This window comes from Wasmannia auropunctata, unplaced genomic scaffold (genome assembly GCF_000956235.1).
Source record: "Wasmannia auropunctata unplaced genomic scaffold, wasmannia.A_1.0 LD336053.1, whole genome shotgun sequence".
NCBI classification, from domain to species: Eukaryota; Metazoa; Arthropoda; class Insecta; order Hymenoptera; family Formicidae; genus Wasmannia; species Wasmannia auropunctata.
In genome coordinates, this window is record NW_012026837.1 from 1,000,400 (window position 1) to 1,022,485 (window position 22,086).

The 22,086-nt window shown below is 41.6% G+C and overlaps 1 protein-coding gene and 1 long non-coding RNA gene across 2 annotated transcripts in view; one reads left to right on the forward strand and one right to left on the reverse strand.

The window, feature by feature from the left end:
* LOC105450941 (homeobox protein homothorax) overlaps nt 1–22,086 on the reverse strand; it is a 364,527-nt gene that overhangs the window by 168,266 nt on the left and 174,175 nt on the right. Inside the window, exon 9 of the mRNA XM_011691070.1 lies at nt 4,857–4,964. Coding sequence (XP_011689372.1) covers nt 4,857–4,964 — 108 coding nt within the window. The remainder of the gene's footprint in view (nt 1–4,856; nt 4,965–22,086) is intronic.
* Nucleotides 13,477–22,086, forward strand: part of LOC105450940 — a 38,563-nt gene continuing 29,953 nt past the window's right edge. Inside the window, exon 1 of the long non-coding RNA XR_974529.1 lies at nt 13,477–13,564. This is a non-coding gene — a long non-coding RNA (uncharacterized LOC105450940). The remainder of the gene's footprint in view (nt 13,565–22,086) is intronic.

Genomic DNA, 22,086 nt, shown 5'->3' on the forward strand with positions numbered 1-22,086 from the left:
ATCTTTCACGTAAATCGTAGGCTAAACGATTCTTTCGCGTCATTCTGACATTGCTATCCGGGAATGGGTATCAGGCAAAAGTCAGAGCGCGCTATCGATCAAACGAATCGGTCGCCCGATCCCTCCGTCCGTGCCCCAAACGAATTCCAGTTGATCCAGCTAAGCGCTGTCCTAATATCGTCCGGTCGATTCCACGAGCGAATCTCTCTCCCGCGCTCGTTTTCGGGGATCGTAATGGCGAAGTGCCGAAACGTTGCCTTCGGTGAAACGGGCGAGGGAAGAGAGAAAGAGAGAGCGGACCGGTCGAGCGACGCTGACGGGCCAGCATGAATAATGTCGACTCATTATTCTTTCGAGGGATTTATCAGGTCGGAGTACCGATAACGCGCTCTTTTCGTTCGGTCGTTCCGCCGGTGAAGATGCATCCGGAGATAGCTATGCATTTATGCGCGTTGGTGGAGGATGAAGATCGGAGGGAGAGTATACATTTCTTCTCTTTCCTTCTCTTTCTCCTCTTTCTCGCTGTATGCGAAATTATTCTCTGTTATTCTCTTCTCCATTCTCGATTCTTTTAGTCGTCTGGCACTATTCCCATGCTCTTTCTACCGCCAATTTTCACTCTTTCTTCCTTTCTCTTGCATCGAATTTACCTCCTGCAGAATTCTGCGTATATCGCTGAAGGAGACCGTATTACTATATACTATATAGTTAGGAGAATCTCAGTTCGATTTCTGCGAGGCGCTAACAAGATGAGCCTGCGGGCCAGTCGCGTGAGTTATAGGCCTTCTTACGCACTATACACACGTGCACCTACCCGTACACTTTAAAGCGTTCACGTGATTATGTATATGTGCATGTGCATGCATGCCCGACGGACAGACATAGCACAATATCGCAGCCCCATCTCGTTGGAATAGGATATAGAGTGCATAGCGAAGCTGTCGCCAGTTTTCTGGCTCATTACTGGCCACCGGTGCTCATTTCTCTCGACTCTCGACCGAGCAGAAATTGGTCCATGTTTCTCTGCTTACGAGATGTGCTGCGAGAGTGTGAATCAACTGCAGCGTTGACAGTTTATAATAGATAATTATCAAATTAAAGATATATCAAATCGTTCAAGTAAAATTTCAATAGATTCGAAACGCATTAGAAAATTCAAAATACAAAATATAATAATGTAATATAATTATTATAATGCTTTTGTTCTTATGTTTCACAAGGGCGGCAAAGGCCTTATCCAAGAAAGAGTTCATTGACCGAATAATTCGGATCGGTTTATAATTATCATTTGAGTAGCGAGGAAAAGAGGAAGAGATATGAAAATAAACGAGTGTTAACGCATCACGACGCATGACGAGAAGTTTAAACGGCGTCGGGACGCCGCACATGGTGACAAAAAGTAAAACTCGGGCGCCGCAGTCAAGTTCGCTGGCGCGAGGAGATCTCCGCCGTGGCTTACTAATCCCAGGACGAAAGCCGATATGTTCTCGTTCGGGACACGTGCTCGTCACATGTCCCGAAAGCTATCCGCGCTTGTCAACGGAGACGAAGGCGACGACGGCGACAACGGTGACGACGAAGACGGAGACGACGAGGACACGCGTCGAGCGTCGGGAATGCCGTTAGTGCATCCACTGACGGCACGTTTCCATTAGCGCTTTTATTTCCGTGGGTTACAGCTGGTCGAACGATTGATTTTACTGCGGTCTCTTCTCTCCGAGATAACATGCTTACCGAACAATCGCTCAAGGAAACCGTGCGGAAGTTTACGTAAACATGAGCATTACGGAGATTCTGGAATCTCGAGCGCGAATCACCTGTTAATTGCGTTGCCTGTCATTCGCATCAACAGGAAACCGGGAATATGTCTGGGAGGATTTGAAACTGTAAAGCACATGGCAGCATTTTATAATTCGTTTGCTGTACGTTGATCGACTTCTCTTTATGGTAGTAATAAAACACGAGCTATTAAAGCGAGAAATTAAAGAGAACAAGGTTGTGAGAAAAAGAAATATTCTTCAAGAGCGATTCATATAACGCATACAACAATCGAAAAAATTCACTACGTTGATTAGGAAATGACATTTTAAAAACGTTCTTATAAAATTCGAAATAACACAGGTGACATCGGAAAACGCCTTTGTCGCCGCTCTCATAACTGCAGACGAGCAAGACGGAAATATGCAGTCAGGGAAAACGCAGAGGCACGCTAATGTCGTCGTCGACGCAGAAACTCGACTCTCGCCGTGTCGTCGCGCAACGTATTGAGAGTTAAACGACGCCTGGAATCTCGGGATTCCTCCACAGTCGTATGTACACATAATCAAGCGCATCTACGATATTCCACGCCCGAGCTGAGTGGCGAACAGCGTTTCCGCGTCGAAGAATGTCGATAGCTTTCAACTACGCACTTAAAGGCATGCAAGTTTGACATGCTGTTTGCTTGAAAAACATTGAGGTAATTTATAGTTAAAAATACAAAAGAGACCGCAACAGAAAGAGTGAATGAGCTATGAATTGATTTTTCATTATTGTATGATATTTACTTTCCAACTTACTTTCACTCTTTTGAATAAAAGAGTAAATTATTTTATATGGACGAGAACACATATATTATGATTTCGATCGATATTTTATATCGATCTTAGAAACGTAAATCGCATTTTCGATTTGGAATCTGATGAAATTAAACAAATTATATATTGTGCAGTCACACTAGTAGCTACTTTCCACGCGCATCCAAATTGACTCGATGCTCCTGAACACGGAAAAAAGGATCCACGGGAGACTGCGCGAAACGAAGGTGGAAACGAAGAAAAAGAAAAACCCTTTCTCCAGAGCGGCGCGAGCCCAAGTCCGCCCCACCTTTTCTTTACGGATCGGCTCGAGAGAGGAGCGGCGTCCGCCGTGCGACCGCTTACTCACTCCATGGGCGGAAGGAAGATGAGGAGAACGTCCAGATGAGGAGAACGAGGAAAACGAGAGGCCAGAAAGAGGGACAGACAGGTCGGCCCGAGAGAGGAACCCGCGGCTGCCATGGTTACCGTCGCATTCCCGCCTCGCCTCGTTGCCATGGAGATGGCGGCACCCTTTCCCTCGGCTCTCCTCTCCTCTCCTCTCTTTTCGTTCCTCTCTCACTCTCTCTTTCTCTCTCTTCCTCTCTCTGCTCCGTTCGCATGCCGACCGACACTCTCACACTCGCGAAATTCCGTCCTCCTTGCTCTCAAGCGCCAATCTTCTCTCCGACGACAAGGGGCAACTCGCTCTCTCGCGCTCGCTTCGTCCTTCCTTCGCGGAGGGTACCGCTGCCCCACAGAGAGAGGGAGGTCGAAAGAGAGGAACAGACGGAGGAGACAGCCCGCGAACGCGTACGCATGCGTGATACTTGGTCCTTCGCAATATCGAGGCTCGATGCATCTCCGAAACGATTCGATCACTTATCAAACGCGAGTTACTCGCAACCTCGTTATGTACTCTCTCGCGCGATGCTTATCTGTGGTATTCGAGAGGATCTTGATGTCGAAGAAAGTCGACACGATGTCGCTTACTGCAGGATCGCGCATGTGATAACAGCGTGAACAACGGAAATCTAATATTGAGAAACTTTTTTCGTTAAAAAAAAAAACTTGATTTACTCGATTTCTAAGATTGTAATACTGTAAGTTGCACTCTCTTTTTACAGTCGAGCTTAAATTAGAAAAAATAAACAGAATTTACAGTGAGTTTTCTACAATTTTATGTGGTGCGTAGCGTTGTATTCACTAATCATTGCCAAGCCGAATCATTCGCGCGAAAAACGAACGAGATGTAAGCGCCCTATTTCGTAAATCGCAATTCTGATTGGTCGTCGCGTCACCCGATATCAATATTTATTCAGCATAGCGAATGCCCGAGGCCGATTAAAACTTGTTTATGCGGCCAACGGTTCGCTCCTCCCCCTGAACGCACACAAAGTGTACATATAAAGCGCATCTTTTCTCTTTGCTTTATTCATGGATAAAAATGATTGAAGGTTAATTTGGACAAATAAAAATGAATTTATGCTCGGCAAATGTCATTATGTACAATTTATACTTTGCATTATACTTAAAAAAAAAATACAATTAAAAATATTGGTAATTCAAAACATATATTGCTTCTTAAAAATTAAAAATTGCAAAGTTGTGCAATCTTTGTATGAGGCAATTAATTATTTTAATTACCCTTTTTACATTATTTATTTAGTTAATGCTTTACCATAATTACTGCAAGCACATAATATAATGAAAAGAGAGATACAAGTAAGATAATTGTACCTCTCACAAAATATAGAAAGAGTAAAATGTGTAAGTACACATAAAAAGAATTATTGAATACAAAAATAATACATGCAATTGAAATAAAAAATTAAGAAGGAAATCTTTCATAGAAAGCAAGCGCCCGATGATTATAATGCACAAATATGTGAGGGAAATATCAGCACATGTTAAATAATAATTAACTGGATAATAATTATTGTTAGAAAATTATCGAATAATATCAATACATTCTAATAAAATTTCTGAGAAATTCTCTAAGAAAAATCTTCTAAGAAGTTATAAGAGATCTTAAATTATTTAGAGATATGTTAATTAACGACTAATGGGATATCATTATACAAATGCACTGTATCTACAAAATTTTACACAGATTATTCCGACACGAAATAATCGCGTTATACCTACGCAGAATAAAGTAATTGACAATAAATAAATTAATATGACAAATTTTTAGTTACTTCAACTTTGTTGCTAAATAGCAATCGACTGAAGAGTGCGCAAGTAATTCTGATAAGCAAAATATAAAAACTTGAGATTTATGTGAAGAACTCGACTTACCGGGACTGCCGAGGAAAACCGAGGAATAAAGGACACCACGACGCGCGTCGGTCGCCGCGCGTTGCGCGTCCGGAGGCGAACTCCATTCTCTACGAGGACACCATTTGCCTGAAACATTTTAATAAAAATTATTTATTACTATATAATTATGAGAAATTTATAATCAGTTTTTTAGTAATAATTTTCCAATCACTATTTGTCATATGCGCTTTTGTTTGTAAAAAGCACAATTGTGTTAGAAATAGACATTGTATACTTTGTACTTTTAGGAAAAAAATAACCGTTAAAGAAAAAAAGTGTATCCCTCTAAATCTCCTTTCACAAATCAGGTAACACCGTTGACACGTCTTGAATACATTAAAATAAAAAAAATATTGATGAGCCAGCGGTTGAAAATTATTATGAAAAAAATTCTTCAATGGGAATTTGTTTCGAGATAAAATGTCGACAGTTACAACATTGTAATCAAAATACTGTAAAACAAATCATGCTGATAACGCAAAATAGCCTGTAATTCTTGTATAAAAATAGATGTTCTCATATATCGATTCCCGCACGAAAACATTATTATGCGAGCGTCATGGAGAAAAAGTATACAGAAAGGGTTAATGTGAAGGAAGCTAAAGATTCGTGATCGTCGGCGTCACGACTTCGACCAAAGAGATTCAATCGTACTGTGCTCTATATGTATACAGCTATAGTACTTTCATTTTTTTTCTGAGTAGCATGCGATGTCATCTCCGCGATTTATTTTGCCAAAATAAGAATAATTTTACAATTATGCTAATTATAATAATTATTTAAGAGCGCGGAAAAGCATTTATGCTGAGTTGCGCGATATTCGCTCGACAGTTACATTCATTACAAGTAATAGTAATCAATGCCACCACGTGAAGTGATCGAACGATAAGTATCTTGTATGTATAAAAGTTCGCTTGCAAATAAAATTAAAAAAGAAATATTAATTTCTTATTTCTTCTTTACGTGTGGCTACACAAATTCGGAAAATTTTCTATCTTCCAACTGATTTATCAAGCGGAGAGCACCACTCGCGACTGCAGTATTGCAATTTTCCAGATGCGAAAATAGGAAAGGTATCTACTTTATTTCCAGGGAGATCCCGGCTGAATGAGGATACACGGTAAGAAAGGGTGGCGCCGGGGGATAAGAGTAAGCCGCGGAGCGAAGTAATTTCACACGAGAGAGTAGGGTCTTGCTGGGTGAGAGGAGATCCCGCGGAGCTATAGTCTTATCTCGGAAATATAGCGGGCACATCCCCCTGCGAAAATTATATTCTTGGAAAGCAGAAAATTGCTTCGCTTCAGCCCGTTCTGTACGAGCGTGCAGTCCACCGATATTAAGTTCTTGTAACGTTTTTGCATGTGATCAACTGTCGCTTTATCATGAATACCGAGATTAATTTCAAATAATATGCAGCGAAATCGAATAGCAATTCTTCGTCGACTCATTGACGATTAACTTTGAATATCATTTTGAAACTCTCGTTCAATTGGCGCGCGCTTCGAACTAATGGATTTAAAAACGAATCCAACGATATTGATTATAGTGTGCGTTTAACTCTTGATTTTACGGTCACGGCACGACCCGTCAGTTTCTGGTTAATCGAAATGACAGGGCTGTGTCGGTGATTCGAAAATAATGGTTATTCCGGTACTAACCGGAATCGCGTTAATAACAAGAGATTAATGTCCCGGCACCTGACCTGCGAACAAATCTATCGAGATAAATTGTTCTTCGTCTTAACATGTCGTGTAAGTTGAAGAAATGATGAAAAATGCAATGATAAAAAGCATGATAAATATATTAATACACACAAATATTCAAAATGCATTGTCGATTCAACGTGGGATATCTCGTTGCAAGAGATCCCGTCTTTCCACGCCGCGGATAAGTGAATAAACAATATATCAGGATTATTCAAAGTCATTTGCTCTCACGTTGCCGACCCATTACGCACCGCCAGGCTATACGTCACAGCCATTTCGAAGTCCTCGGAGGTACAGGTCCTTTGGATACCTGTAGAATCCTAGGATGGAGGTGGGGCGGATAGATGGAGATTTATAGCCGTTAGGAGACAGGGTGTAATCATACACATCGCCCCATCAACTCTGTAACTGTGATTTACCGTGGGAATTCTAAAAAGTTCTGGAGTTTCTAGCGTATTTTGACCCGAATTCTCTGAATCTCGGTACACGGCTATACAACGACTGTCGTATGTCAAATCTAGGTGGCATTCATGAACGTATATACTACATAGAATACATAGATACACAGTCACGAAACACCAAGACGATTCTATTTTCAAACGAACGTACATAAAATAAATTTTACAAAGAATCTTTCTTACAATTAATAAAACAGAGGTGATGGGTTTGAGGCAGCATAAACTAAACGATTGCTTCTAACTTGAATAATTTCAAAGTTGACTATATGTCTGCAGAATAATTGTCGCATCTGACAGTGCAAAATGTTTCTTCAGAAGAAAGATTCGTTAAGTGGCATCGAGTGAGACGTCTCCTTTGAATGATCACCGTAGCTAAATTGCGGGTTAACTTTGGTCTAACGGGTTCGCGTGTTCGCGACAGTCATGCCACAGGGCCGAGTCATGTATCGGGCAAAGCCCTGGAGGAGTGAGTACGATCGGTGGGAGGTGGATGGACCATAATACGACGACCACGTCATCTTCGCTTGAAACCGACGCGAACTCCCGCTATGGCTTTATTTTTGCACTCAACAGCTGAGGATTATAAATTGGAATGTAACAGTCAGACACGCGACGGACGCCGTTTTGTTTCTTCCTTGTGTCGACAATAATCTTTCCATTTAAGGAAAGGATTAATTTGTTTCAAAAGGCAAGTTCTTTAAACCACGTGTATCTTCTATCTGTCTTTTCGATCCAATCATTGCAAATTCGTGCAATGTATCATACGAATTCCCGGAAGCCCCTCGCTCAATTTAAACGCCATTTTAAAAGATTCTAACCGTTACAAGATGATTTTGCGCAATTATCGATCCGAGGTTGAATCATCTTCCAGGCAGGAGATAGAGAGATTCGAAGAGGATCTTCAATGTCGGTATCCGGCTTCGCCACTTGTGGAGACTGTAGCGGATGTTATAGATAGAATATAGGTACGTACCCAATAACCCCATCACGTCGGAGAAGCTTCCTCGGTATAAATAAATCAATATAACTCGCTTCCACCCTTAGACGCCGCCCTCTTTCGCCGTAAGGAAGTGACGTATGAGGCTCGCATCTTCAAGGCGAGGGTTGAAGAGGCCACCCTGTTATTTCACAGTTAGGCTCGTCCCTCTCGCTCCCCTCAAGCTCCCTCAACCATCTTTCTCGTCGTCTTCCACCATCCAGACCGACCTGTGCGTCCCTAGTGCCGCTTCCAAACGCGCACGAGTCCCTCGGGAAGCTTTTGTCCTCGAGCTGTAAGCGACTTCCTGACAGGCCAAGTTTGCACCTGCTCTCCTTTTGGCTCGTCGGTATCTCTCTCTCTCTTCTTCTACCCATCCTCGACATCTCTTTCGCTCGTTGTTTTGCATCTTACTCTCCCTTTCTCTTTCGTTTCGTCCTCTTTGCAAACTCTGCCTAACCTTACGTCGCCTCATACCACCACCTCACTATCACCACCCACCGACGTTACCGCCGCGTAATTTATTCGGGATGGGTATCCTCTCTCTTCGGTCGAAGATAATCCGTAGATCAGCGCGCTGGATAAACCGGGCGTGTCGTTATATATACGTCCGTCGAAATTATTTTCGAATAATCCCCGCCGTCGACACCTCGAACTCACTTATCTTAATTAAAATTATCCTCACCTTACGCGGCTCGAGGCGAATCGGATGTTTGCGCGATTTACGGTAATAATGCCGGCGGTAAACCGACTCGTTTAAGTGACAGCCTGCTTTCTGTGAAGAGTTGTATGAAGATTATTCAACATTTTCACGCATCAAATCATAAAATTCAATAATTATTCTTTAAATATCGATACTTTCGAAATGTGTTTTAAAATTTTTATTCAAAATTTTCGCAAATGAATATATGAGGAAAGCGAATCAAAATTAAAATACGAAATAATGTTCTATTAAAATCTAATTGTGCGGAATAAGTGGATAGCGTTTCAAGGTTGTTGGGCAGCATCGTGACGCCATTCCTATTTTCCATTTGCGAACAGAAACGCCGTCTTTCTTCGGTAAGTAGAGGGCGACGGGCGGAGGTCTGCGTTCGCAGATGTCGGAGATGCCGAGTGATTAATGACGCCCGATAGACGTAATTTGTTGCGGCTTGCAAACTCGCCGTCTCTCGGTGCGTCTTTCAAATTCAAATTATTGATAAACAGGATACTGTTTGTAACAGCCGACACGGGACGAACTAGACGACTTCACTAAGCGCAAGCGATATAGTAATTAATTTTATACAACATGTTACGCCATTTTCTAATCTAACAAAAAATTCTTACGCGTCTAGCGGAAAGAGAAAGTTGTAACATATAATTACATGTAATAACACACAGCAACTAAGAATTATATTACTGTCATGAAATCATGGACAGATATTGAACAAAGTGACAGCTCGACTTGACAGTATCGCAATGCATGTAATTATTCTAATTTTAGAGTAATAGTATGCGTTCTCGCTTATTCGCGCGCGAATTTTCCAGCATGATTATCATGAGAGTGCAAAAGAGTTTACAAAAATGTGTATTAATACGATCAAAAACACAGTGTAACCATATCAGCCGCTAATTCGAAAAAAAGAAATGATTCTTATTAGCTGAAATAAAGATAGTAAAGCGATATGGTACACGTTTTAATAGTTGTGCAGTTAAGAGTATACGAGTGGTTTTGCAGCATACGGATGCGCGATTATCATTAAACGCGTAATGGCAAGAAACAGCGTAATGGAAACGGTCGAAGGGCCCCGCTGGTCAACCAACGATAAGATCGAACAAAGGTGTTAACGTAACTCAACGACAACAGCTGAGAGCACCGGGCTTCGCGGCATGCTACCCATTGTCGCGTCTTTCTCTCTTCCGCGAGTCCACTTCCTCCATAAAATGTAAGTTCACAATTAACACTCTTTCGTCCGCGACAGTCAAATTTACGTTGGCACTTAGCGCGTACGGCGATTGCGCCATATTTCCCTCGCATTTTAAGCCCTTATCGCGCGTCACCTTCGTCAAATGTTTACATACAGACGTAATTGTAAGGAGGAATGGATGATAACATTCCAAAAAATCTGAAATTATTTGTTTCTATTCTACAATATTAGGAAATGTTCAAAAAATACCTACGTATCTTTCCCATTCTTTCACGCGACATATGCTTCAAGAAATTAAAACAAAATTTCTAAAAAAAAAATTATAAACTTCTTGATGGTTTGATATATGTGGTTTAATTTTTATAATATTTTTATGTGAATTTGTTATTAGATCTGTCTATGTGATAGTAAATTTATAATTTTTTAACATACAGTGTTTTAATTAATGCAGTAAATACTCGATTACCATTTCGACAGGTCGACTAATAGCATTGCGCTCCCTTGCCTGCACCGATTAATAATACGATAAAAATCGCTATTGATCTCACGGCGCGGGTGCTTGCATTAATATCATAAGTCAAATACTTAATCTTCGGACGGAAATCGATGCAATTGCTTCACCGCGGATCTTACAATCTCAAAAGTAGATACGTCAATGATATTAAATTTTATTGTTAAGAATGCATTCTTACAAAAGATTCATGTTTAATCAAAAAATTTTTATGTTCTATATGATAAAATATACCATGATTCGCGTATATCATTATCGTGAACCAATGAATTCTGATGCAATTACCTCAGAGGAACCTCTGCAGGATCAGAAAAGTTTTTCCTGCTACGATTTATCTTTCCGAAATTTCAGATGCAGTTGGTACCTGATGTCCATAAAGATATAATTAGATTAATCATCGCACTCGGAATTAGAGACCGCAATGGAGACGCGCATACGAAGAGGGTACGGCGCCGGACAGTTGGACAAGCAGGAGTCTGGTTCAACTATACATGGTGGACGGTTAGAAATCATGGCGAGTGACGTCACCGCTCGTGACTTGTGACACGCGCCAGTTTAATTAGCGCTACAATACCGAATCTGCGTGTATGTGCGTGCCGGAAGGTGGAAAGCGAGAAAGCGAGGGTCGGCGCAGCGAGGGCGCCGAGCCCGGATAAACCGCGTGCCCTGTTCCCGGTCGCGGAACCTCCTCTCTTTCTGGCATTGTGCCTACCGACCTCCGACCCGTTTCCGAGGCCTCGGGACCACGTTCTCCGAATTACCGGCCCGTCATTGCAACAGCGTTGCACTTAGCGTAAATTCACGGCGAATCGACAGCGCTTGACGTTCCCCCTTTCCCTAGCTCCTCCTTTCTCCTCCTTCTTCTCAAGATTAACGATACGCAGAAATAGAACGAAACCTGCACTAATAATTTATCGAGATCAGCAAGGAAGAGAAACTATTAATGTCGCATTTAACTTTATGTTAACGTTAAGTTGTGTTGTATTGTTAACTGAAGAGGAATTTCATGTTCAACATCATTATAAAATCTTGATAACACTCACTTTGATTTTTTTCATTTTATGTTCAGAGTACTCATCTGACATTTTTTTTCTAGTTACACAATAAGTAAAAACCTACGTCAATATTGCTCATGTTAGGAAAATAGGGAATCCTTACGGAGAAAAAAAAACGATAAAGTCGATAACTGATTAAGTCGAGATAACGAAACGAGTACGCGACGAATCGTTGCGTGTATTTTTTTTCTTACTCTTTTTCTATTTTCAGAATCGTGAGTGCATCGTGAAGTCGTGAGTCACGTAAACGCGTGTGCGTGCTGCGGGCATGTGTCGCAGACCGGCCACGACACACGGGACCGAGATAGGAGAGATTTAAAATGTTGCGGCAGGTCGGAAGGATTAAATGATGATAAACTATCTCGGCAGCCCCGGTAGGCTGACCCTACACGACGACTTGAATTACGGCCGTAAAACAAAACTACCCGATGCCAGGCGCGCCCGACGAAACGAAAGACGTATTCGCACCAATCTGTCCAAGCGAAGCGCCGAAACGCATAATCACGAGTGCAGAGCTCTATTCGTGGCTGTCGCACTCTTTTGGATTTTTTCACGCAATAATGATTGATAATTATTAGTTATAATATTATAAGAAATATTAATATACTAATTTATACGCCACATTATAAGGCATTCTGCTTACATGCATAAAAATAATATTTTTTAACTATTATCGATATATCTAAAATAAGTGCAAGTTATAAAATCTTAAAATTTGCTATTGCTGTTGCGGAATGTTTACTTAATAAGATAATATGATTCGATGTAATACGAAACATGAAAACGGAAAAATATATGAAAACATTCAACAATAACAAACGTAAACGTTTGCTTATAGAGATTTTAATGCGATTCGATATGTAATATACCGTGAGGATTGAAGAACCGTATAAATCTAACCAGTTAAAATTCACCGAGTTAAAATTCACGATCCACTCCGCCCGGTTATGCAAAGAAGCTCGCACTTTTCTAAACGCGGCAATCCACGTCGTAAAATCGCAGAGCAAACGATCACGGTCGCGACTCTCCTACGGAGCCACTCCGACGCGAATTCGCTCGCGCCCGTTTTGTACCCCGGTCGTTCTGCCCTCGTCCCAATCTCTCCTCCCGCCATACAGACGGGATTATTAATTCCCTCGTTAAAATCCGACCCGCGGCGTCGCCACGGTTTGTTATTTACGAACGAAAATTGTAAATACGAGCGAGCGCGGCGCGCGTATCGACGCGCAACCACTCCCGCGGCCGCGGGCAATTAATAATCGCATCGAAGCTAATTAAATCCGGAAAACATGCAAATGCACTGTTTATATTTCAAAGCGACGGTCGATCGAGTGCAACGACGTATCGTATCGTTGGAGCGGAGGGGAGGCATTCGGCGTTGGAAAGAGCGAGGAACCGCCCAGGGGATTCAAATTATATATCATCCATAAAAATACATAAAACACGATCGCGCTCTATTAATTACTGTTTTACGACCGCGCGTTGCATGCTAATACAAGCGTGCCGGGCGCGAGGTCGATCGAAAACAGATCGCATTCGTCCATAATGACGTGGCGTATACATTTCATTTCAAACAAGATTTGTCGGATATAAGCGGAGACGGAAAACTTGTAAAATCCAAGTCACTGCTCAGAAATTCGGATACTTACAGGAAGAGTAGTCACGAAGAGAAGATTTATCACGCCAGGAATCGTGTCGTGATCGTATAATCATAAGAAATTATCCGTCGATCGCGCGCGAATTCTCCGACGACGCGAACACCGTCCGAACGACGCCTTACTCGTGCTGCCAGCTAACGAGCGATGCGGAAAGCGCCGGCGGTACCGTCGGCAACGCCGCACAGCGCCACTTACTCGAATTATCGTTCGCTCGTTTCCGTTTGCCTCGTCGCGCCTGCGTCTCTCTCTCTCTCTCTCTCTCTCTTTCTTTCTCTTCCTTGAGCGGTGACTACGATGATTGCACTACCTATACGGCCGATGCACTTTTGGGATCCCGCGTGGCGAGATCGACGATGACGTGGAGGAGGAAAGAATGTTCAGGCGAGAGAAAAAAGGACACCGCGATTGACAGCTAGGTAAGTAGAAAAGGAGAATATGATCGAGAGGGAAAAGAGAGGATCTCGGCGCTGACCTCGCCGCGCGAATGTTTCTTTTTCCTCCCTTTTTTCCTCGTCGAGTAATTACGTCGTTAAGCGCGAGGCAATTAAGACGCAAGAAATCGAGCAACAATCACATTTACGGGGCTGCCGCTTCGCTACGGTGTATTGATCCACGACGGTGGCCGGGGGAGGGTAGAAAAGAGAGGAAAGAGCCAGCCCGTCGGTCGAGCGAAGCGGGAAGAGAAAGGGAAGGTAAAGGCGAGGAGGAGCCGGACAAAAAGAGCGCCGACGTTTTGTTGGAATCGAAGTGCTGCGCGCCACGCCGCGCCGCGCCGCGCCGAAGCCCGAAGCCGGGATTTTTCTAGTCAATGTGCAAGAGCCGTTCCACAAAATCGGACGTATAACGCGACACTGCCTGCACATTGACAATCAAAATCAAAATTTATATCTTATGTTTAGATCTAACAAGGTTCAATCGTAATATCGGACAAGAAACCATTTATTACAAAATAAAAATGAAATACTGAAAAATCTAAACCTTTATCCGCTAATAAAAAGATTATTTGCAGCTTAGTAAAATTAATTAATTGTTATCGTACTCAAAATTATTTCGAAATAAAAATGGTTCGTTAATAATAGCGCATGAACATAATAATGGACAACTATCGGTTTTATGACAAATCAACATTTCGTGAGAAACGACATTACTTCGGACTAATATGGTAATAGGCTTTTCTTTCGGCGCGATATAAAACCCCTGAATTAATTTATTCATCGCGAGTTGTTAAAACGCGAGATACAAAAGCATGCTGCTATCATAATCGTAAGATTTACCATCGTCGATCCGTCGACAAATTTCACATTCTATCGACATGCTTTAACGATATGCAATTTACTATTCAGACATAATTTAAATGTTATTCGTATCATTTCATTGTAGGATATATTCAAATCTATTCATCGAATTATATATATGTATATATTCAATTCAATTTTCACAATTTTATTTATGATAGGTACAAATATAGTATGTTATGTATGTTAGTATAAGTAATATCTAATATATTTATTAAGTCATATTAGATACGTGCGAGCAACGGATATATATATGCATATATATATATATATATATATATATATATATATATATATATACTAACATAACATACTATACTTGTAGCTGTCATAAATAAAATTGTGAAAATTGTGACAAGTAATAGCGATCTAAATTAGGTACAATTTAAAGTAATGCTAATGATGTATACGTGCAATTCGAGCATGATCGCGCGATATAATAATGATCTTCTTATGCCAACGTTTCAGTTTAATTAGGGTATAAGTATCTATCAAATGATCTGTCGCGCGTTGAATTATGTCGAAGGAATATACGTTAATCGTTTTTGCTAAAACGAGGCAATATATCGACTGTTTAATGAAAATGCGCTTCTATGAATTTGCCCCGTGTTATACGACAGGATCGAATTTATGCAGCACACAACTATGTTAAGAGTACAACTACAGCGGAATTACTTTACATTAATTTTATCACGAGCTACGATAAAGGCTGGAATATATTACGTTGGCCACTTGCTCCGCGATCATCTCCCGCATCTAAGTGCGAAACGCGTTCGTTATCCCCTTAAATACGGACGTAAAACTACAAAATATCCACGCAGGTGGCAAAATTTATCCTCTGAATACCGCAACTCAGCAATTTCCCTGATCAACACAACAATTTTTAACGAGCGGTAACGAGCGCTACTTTTCCCGCGCACAAAGATAAAGAAAGCAATGTTGTTTACACGTGATGTGTAACGCGCAGGAATAGCACGGATTCTTATCGATTGCGTTTATCTGCGCTGATGATCATAGCCCGTCAGAATGCCCGTGGCACGATCGTTCTCCATCCACAGCATAAATTGACGAGTACTAGCTCAAGTACTTCCTACGATTCTTACATTTCCGTTGCGGAATCCATCCCTTTGCGCATTCGCGCATTAATTCGTTCGAACAGGATAAAATATCGAGGCCAATATCATATTATATTCTGCAATAAATATACAGAGACTGCTTTTTCTCATATCTTCCCTTTCGATATCGTTTTCTTCTGATAAGATTCAAAAATTAATCAAATTGTTTTACAATTTTATCGGGTTACAACGTATCCAAAAATGAAAAATAAAGCATATACGCGAAGATAAAAAAAAGTGAAAAAAAAAACAATGAGAAGATGGTGTGAGAAGTCAGTGACAATCATGCCATCAACTGTTTCGTCTCGGAATGCGTCTATTTATGATTCCACTCCAGAAACTTAATGTCGTGATACAATACGCTTTTCTGTTTTTCGCATAAGCTTACGGGTGAGGAGAATGATTGAAAATAGATAATGTTAGAGAATAAAAATTTCTATATATATGAATGGCTCATAAATTTTCCAGTATTGGCAAAATCAACGATGGCGATGAAATTCTGTAATTTACGATCCCTATTACCACGATAATTTGAATAATGCGAGTTTAAAGCGCGGCAACACAATGAGGCGTATCGTAACACATAACTGTTTCACCCCTCTGCCGATGCGCAGATAAGTCAGAGGCGTGTCTCGCGAAACGCGTGCACAAACCTGTCATTCGAGCGATACACTACGTTAAGTCACACGACGATTATCAGCGACGTAACGCGACAGGTGCGCGTCGATAATACTATCGACAATAATTGCAAATCGTAGTCGACGGCCATCCCCGACGCATCGATCCAGATCCGTATACATCTATCGGAGTGATGCTTCCGCTACGCGGCGACGACGACTGATTCCGATCAGTGAAGTAATTTTCTGTTTCCGTAAAGCATCAAAAAACATCAAAAGAATCAAATTGCATATATATTACATATTGCATATATATTGCAATAATTTCACATACAAATAAACTTTGTTAAAAATAATGTCAAGAATCAAAAATACGACTCTTTTATAAAATAAACTTTCATAAAAAGAGAGAGTAAAAATAAGTCAAAAGTATGCCAAGAAAATAAAGAAGATATATGTGAATGATAGAATATAAATTCGAGAAAAGCGAGAATGTATAGGAAATCAGAAATGATCGTGCAAGATCATGTGCCAGTCGAAAGGTTCATGAGCCGAGAATTCGTAATCGTTCCAAAGTCAGTTGAGCTATATTTCGATGCCACATCGACACGATAAAAATTTCACGATCATGGAATGACATTTATTATTTTCATCTTCTTAAGACAATTTTAAATCGTTTTCCGATAAGCGCTAAAAATGAACGAATAAAATTAATATTTCATATTAATCTTTCATTCAGATCCTCCGTTTTTTTTACTATTGATATGAAAAAGTACAATTACCTAATATAATTATATATACACATTCAATTGACGATACTTATATTTATTTAACATATTAAAGCACAAACAACTTTGTGTTATACATATAAAAAGTCGGAGAAATCGACGAGAAAAAGATGAAGGAAATTGCTGCGAATTGCGAGCTGTACCCTCCCGGATTTTCCCGTTACGATATAGCGACGGATTTAAACGGGCAAATGGACGATCGGCGCGGGAATCTTCGGCAGACCACATAATCCGGATCACGATTAAAACGTGAAAATAACGTCGTTACGTCGGGAACGGTGAATCGTCCTCGATGCCGGCGTCCTGCCGGAGAGAATCACGGTCAGAGGCGAGCACGAGGGGTGGAGACGAACGCGGGGGTGTGCAAAGAGGGGCAACAAGCAGCTAGGGTAACAGTAACGACGTCGACAGGGTTGGCGCGGAGGGTAACTCCCGTCGGAGTAGTCCTCCGGCGGCGAAGAGGGATGGAAACGGGAATACGATTGGTTTGTGAGGGTCGCCATTCACGGGGGTCGCCGGTGCCGTTTGGAGTCTGCGCTCTTCCTTGATCCCGAGAGAAGCGTTTCGCTCGTTTCCAGAGAGAAACGAGAGGAGGAAACGTAGGGAGGCAAAGGACGTGGAAGATCCTTTTCGCCGAAGGCCACAGAACACCCCGGGGAAGGGAGAGACGGAGAACACACCGCCGGCCGACCAACCGGCGCGGCTTGACGGACGTCGCGACGCCCTACGTTACCTTTATCGCCGACGCCCTTCCCCATCTCTCCTCTTGGTCTCTCGCTTCACTCCTTCTAAACGGAAGAAAGAAACGATCCCGCAGTTTTTACGTCTTCTATAGATGCCAGATCGCGAGCTACTTCTCCTTCTTTCACTTTCGACATCGCCAAATACGAGTCTGGAGATGTACTTTTTTGCGTTTAAAACGGCCATCTCGATGAAAGAAAGAAGTACTTTTATTTATTCTCCCGAAATTGTATCCAAAAAATATCCTTTCTCTTATGACGATAATCTATCACAATTTTCTACAATAAGATAATTTTTTATAACATTATATATATATATATATATATATATATATATATATATACATAATTAAAAAGTATTCTAGTATTTTAAATGGAACGCGACAAATAATATTATTACGTGGTTGAATCTATCTTATTTTCATTCATGAACATATGATAACTCTCGTTAGACGAAACATAAAAGCTTCTGGTAGGTCAGCATACTCTTGGCATAGGGTCAATGGTATGACGGTACACTTAAGACGTTATTTACGACGTCGTTTCACCGCTAATGTTTCGATTGAGGCAGGTCGGGTGCTTGCCCGATCTGTTTATGACGAGAACAAAAATTCCACGAAGGATTAAGATATCGCTATACGATGTAGCAAACAGGAAAAACGGAAATGTCAAGTGAAAGAAAATACACGATGCAACTGGATCCAGCGCCGTGCAGAGGTACACTCTGAAGTTTGCATTGATTCTTAAAAATAACATCCTGCCAATTTATATATTTCTCAAAATGTTACGATACTATTTTTCATATATATTCTATGCTTGTGCTCCAACCAAGTCGATATGCTGCAATGCTTTGCGATACAAAAATTTCTCCCGCGAATACTTTTAATAAATATTGAACTTTAAAAATATCCAAATGGCAACGCAATCTGTTATCATTTCGAAATATTTTATTTATTTTATTCATCATCGTGTATATGCGTGAAAGGTATGTATGAATTAAAAGTGTAAAAACACCGAGGATTGACTACGGAAAGAAAATGACTGAAATAACAAAAGGGTGAGAGAATTATAGGTAGAAAGAAGACAGTAGGATTTAAATTTAAATATAATGCAAATCGACCGAGATAAAATGAATACCTAATAATAATAGGGGCAGGTAACTTTCGAGGGAGGGTAATGATGAAGGCGTACTTGTAACAATCTGTATTACAGTAAATTATTTAAGAATGGAAAATATGTACTATGAAATTTCGTCCACATAGTAAAGATTGATGTAGAACTAAAAGTCTTGAATGAATAGAAATATTCTGAAAATCTAGTTGCAGAAAGGAAAGTACATACATCGCCACTCATTAGTAATTACGCGAGTAATGCTCATTGATGGTTTTAATATAGCTCTCGCTTTTTTTTTCTGCGCGTGGACCGAGTTCCAATTTTAATTTTTTATTGCGTGTCGCCATTAGTCGCATTTTCCCGGCATCGCCGTTTTATTGGCGCATCTACCATTCTTTATACCACCAAGTGCATAATGCGGCGCCGATTACCTGGATTATTTACCACTGCCGGGAAAAGTTCTATAACGGAGTTGCGTCAATAATGTAAATTCGACGGCGCGTCCAACAATGAGTACAGCGCGAACGCAAAAGTTTGTGGTGTCGGTAGATACGGAACGTCACGGTGCCGCAGTGAGTGACAGTTGTGACAAAGTTACGTCTCTTTAACCGTATTACATCGTACTGGTTATTCTGAATAAATCGCGCGCTAGCCTAGATATCTAGATACTTTATTGTCGCTTTACCTTGACATCACAGTCGAGTTTACAACTTTAAGCATTATCGTCAGTATTCAGTGACGTAGTAGATTTTTAAATTGTTTGCAAAGCAATAAAAAATAATGATTCTCTAGAAAATTGAATTAAAAATCTTTCTATAAATAACAACCGCTGTTCCGCTTTAAATTTTTACTTGTCGAAATATATATGCTTTTATTTTGCCTACTGTTATACGTTTATAAATTTTTACGTAAATTTTTCAAAATGTCTAAAAAACTGAATACTGTCATAAAAGATATTCTTGATGTACATCTGTCTAATTACAAGATGTTGGGCGGGAATGCCGTGAAATAAATTCACAGACCGAGATATCCCTCGCCGTCGTAGCGTATCGAATCATGTACGACGTTCCAGCTGTCTAGAAAAAGCCACGTAGCCGAAGACGCGTACGGGTTCGTTAGGCACTCACCGCGTGCTGGATAGAAAAAAATGCCGATGTTCGACGACGCGACGCGAACGCCGCGGCGCAACAATATCGAGGACGGCGAAGCGTTATGCCCGCTAAAAACGTGATTCGCGATATTATTCTGCCACGGAATATCTCTATTCGGTCGGCAGCGATGAAAGAAAAAAAGCGAAGCGAGGGAATAGGAGAGAGGAACGAAGAATGGAAGAAGAAACGAGAGACGGGTGCGCACGCTCCGGCGCGGCGCGCGGCGCGGCGTCACGGCATCGGTCCTGTACGGTGTTGTACTGGCGGCACAACGCAACAATACGCCGAGAGTGAACGGTAGATAGGTAGATACCCGATTAATTCCCATTGAATGTCTTTATTGTATTTAATGCCCCGTGCGCGCGACGGGCCCGCGCGCGAGCAATGCTCGAGCGAGGAAGAGAGAAAGAACGAAGGGAGACAAAGCGATAAGAGAAAGGTTGCGCCTCGCTTGCTTCGCGCAGTCGACTACCTCCTAGAATATGTCGGTAGTGTATGTACTATGTAGAGGCAGATATGGTACCGGTTGGGGCTGCGCCCCAACACGAATGCACATCGCGAACGTGCGTTGTGTCAGTTACGCGGGCACATAGATAGGCAGACGATCGCTGAGGTATACAGAGAGCACTGTTGGGGAACTGCCGAGTTACATGTATATTTATGATATAATCGTGGATACCGATCTCTCTCTTCGTTGGAGGAACGAAAAAAAAACCCCGGCACCAAGGTCGAGGGGACTGGAGCGGCACTATGACGGAGAGCGCACGCGTAACGCACGACGCTTTTCTTTCACGAGCAACGTTCAAACGACCGTAAAACCAACTTCCCTGTCCTTCTCCCTTCGTTGGGAACGTTTTTCCTAGCGAACACCAGTCTAGGTGCCAAGCGGCTGCTTCCGCCGCAAATTCCATTCCTAAACGCACATGTCAGACCTGTCGGATCGGGCGATGCGTTAATTACTCGTCGCACAGTTCACGTTTGCGCTATTCGTCGGCAAGTTGCAATGGATCGCGTGATTTCATGCTGCTTGCCGTTACAGAATAGCGTAATAGATTTCAAGCGACTCTTCGCAACATGAAGCACAATATAGGCTCAACTTTGTTAAATGCTGCGTATGTCACGTCATTAAATAGACATTTTTATATGCATATTTAAATTAATAAAACCTGAATAGTTAGTAAAAAATTATATTTAACAAAAACAAATTTAAATTTAATAAACCTTGTTTTTATAATAGTTTATTTGATTATTTTGAATTCATTATAAAAAGTAAAAAATTAAAATTATTATTTAATAATTTCATGTTCTGTATATTTTCTTCTATGCCATAACGATACACCATTATGTGATCAAATTAATTGCAGTAGACTTCGAATAATTACAAAAGTAAAAATAATGCAGCTGTATCGGAAAAGATCTTAATTATTCAATTAGTTACGTAAAAAGATGAATAAACAATTTATTGAGTAAGACGATCGATTGAGCACTTTTAAACGGCAAACTGTACACGGTAAATATACAGTGGATATACAATAAAAATTTAGAACCTGTTAGCCATTACCATTGCCCGTCAAGAGCAGACAAATTTGGGAAATTTGCGAGACGGACGACGAACTGCCGGGCAATTTCACGTCCGCATACGGACGGGCGCGAGGGCTGTTTTCGGACCTATATAGATCTCAGCTCGAGAGAACGAGAGAGGGAGAGAAAGAGAGAGAGAGAGAGAGAGAAAGAGAGACGAAGGGAGAGCACGCATACACACCGGTATGGAACGTAAAAGCTCGTCCACGGCGACGCGGCCATGCGTCACTCGGCTCGTACATACGCGCGTACAACGGCGACGCGGCGCCGAGACGAACGCGTCTCCCATTCATGCCCGCCCGTAATCCTCGCGCCGCGCTCTTCTTTCCTTTCCCTCGGCCAATTCCGAATCGTGCGTCTTCGACCTCGTCCCCCGGGTGTACGAGAGTGCAGAAGGTACAGGTGACGGCATGCCGACCTATCGCTGTGGTCGCAGGCTGCACAGCCGCTTCCCCTCCCGGCGGAGGAGTTGAGGTTAATTTTTCGGAACCCTCTTAAAGATCAGCCGCGTTCCCCTCCGTCCGTCCGTCCGTCCGTC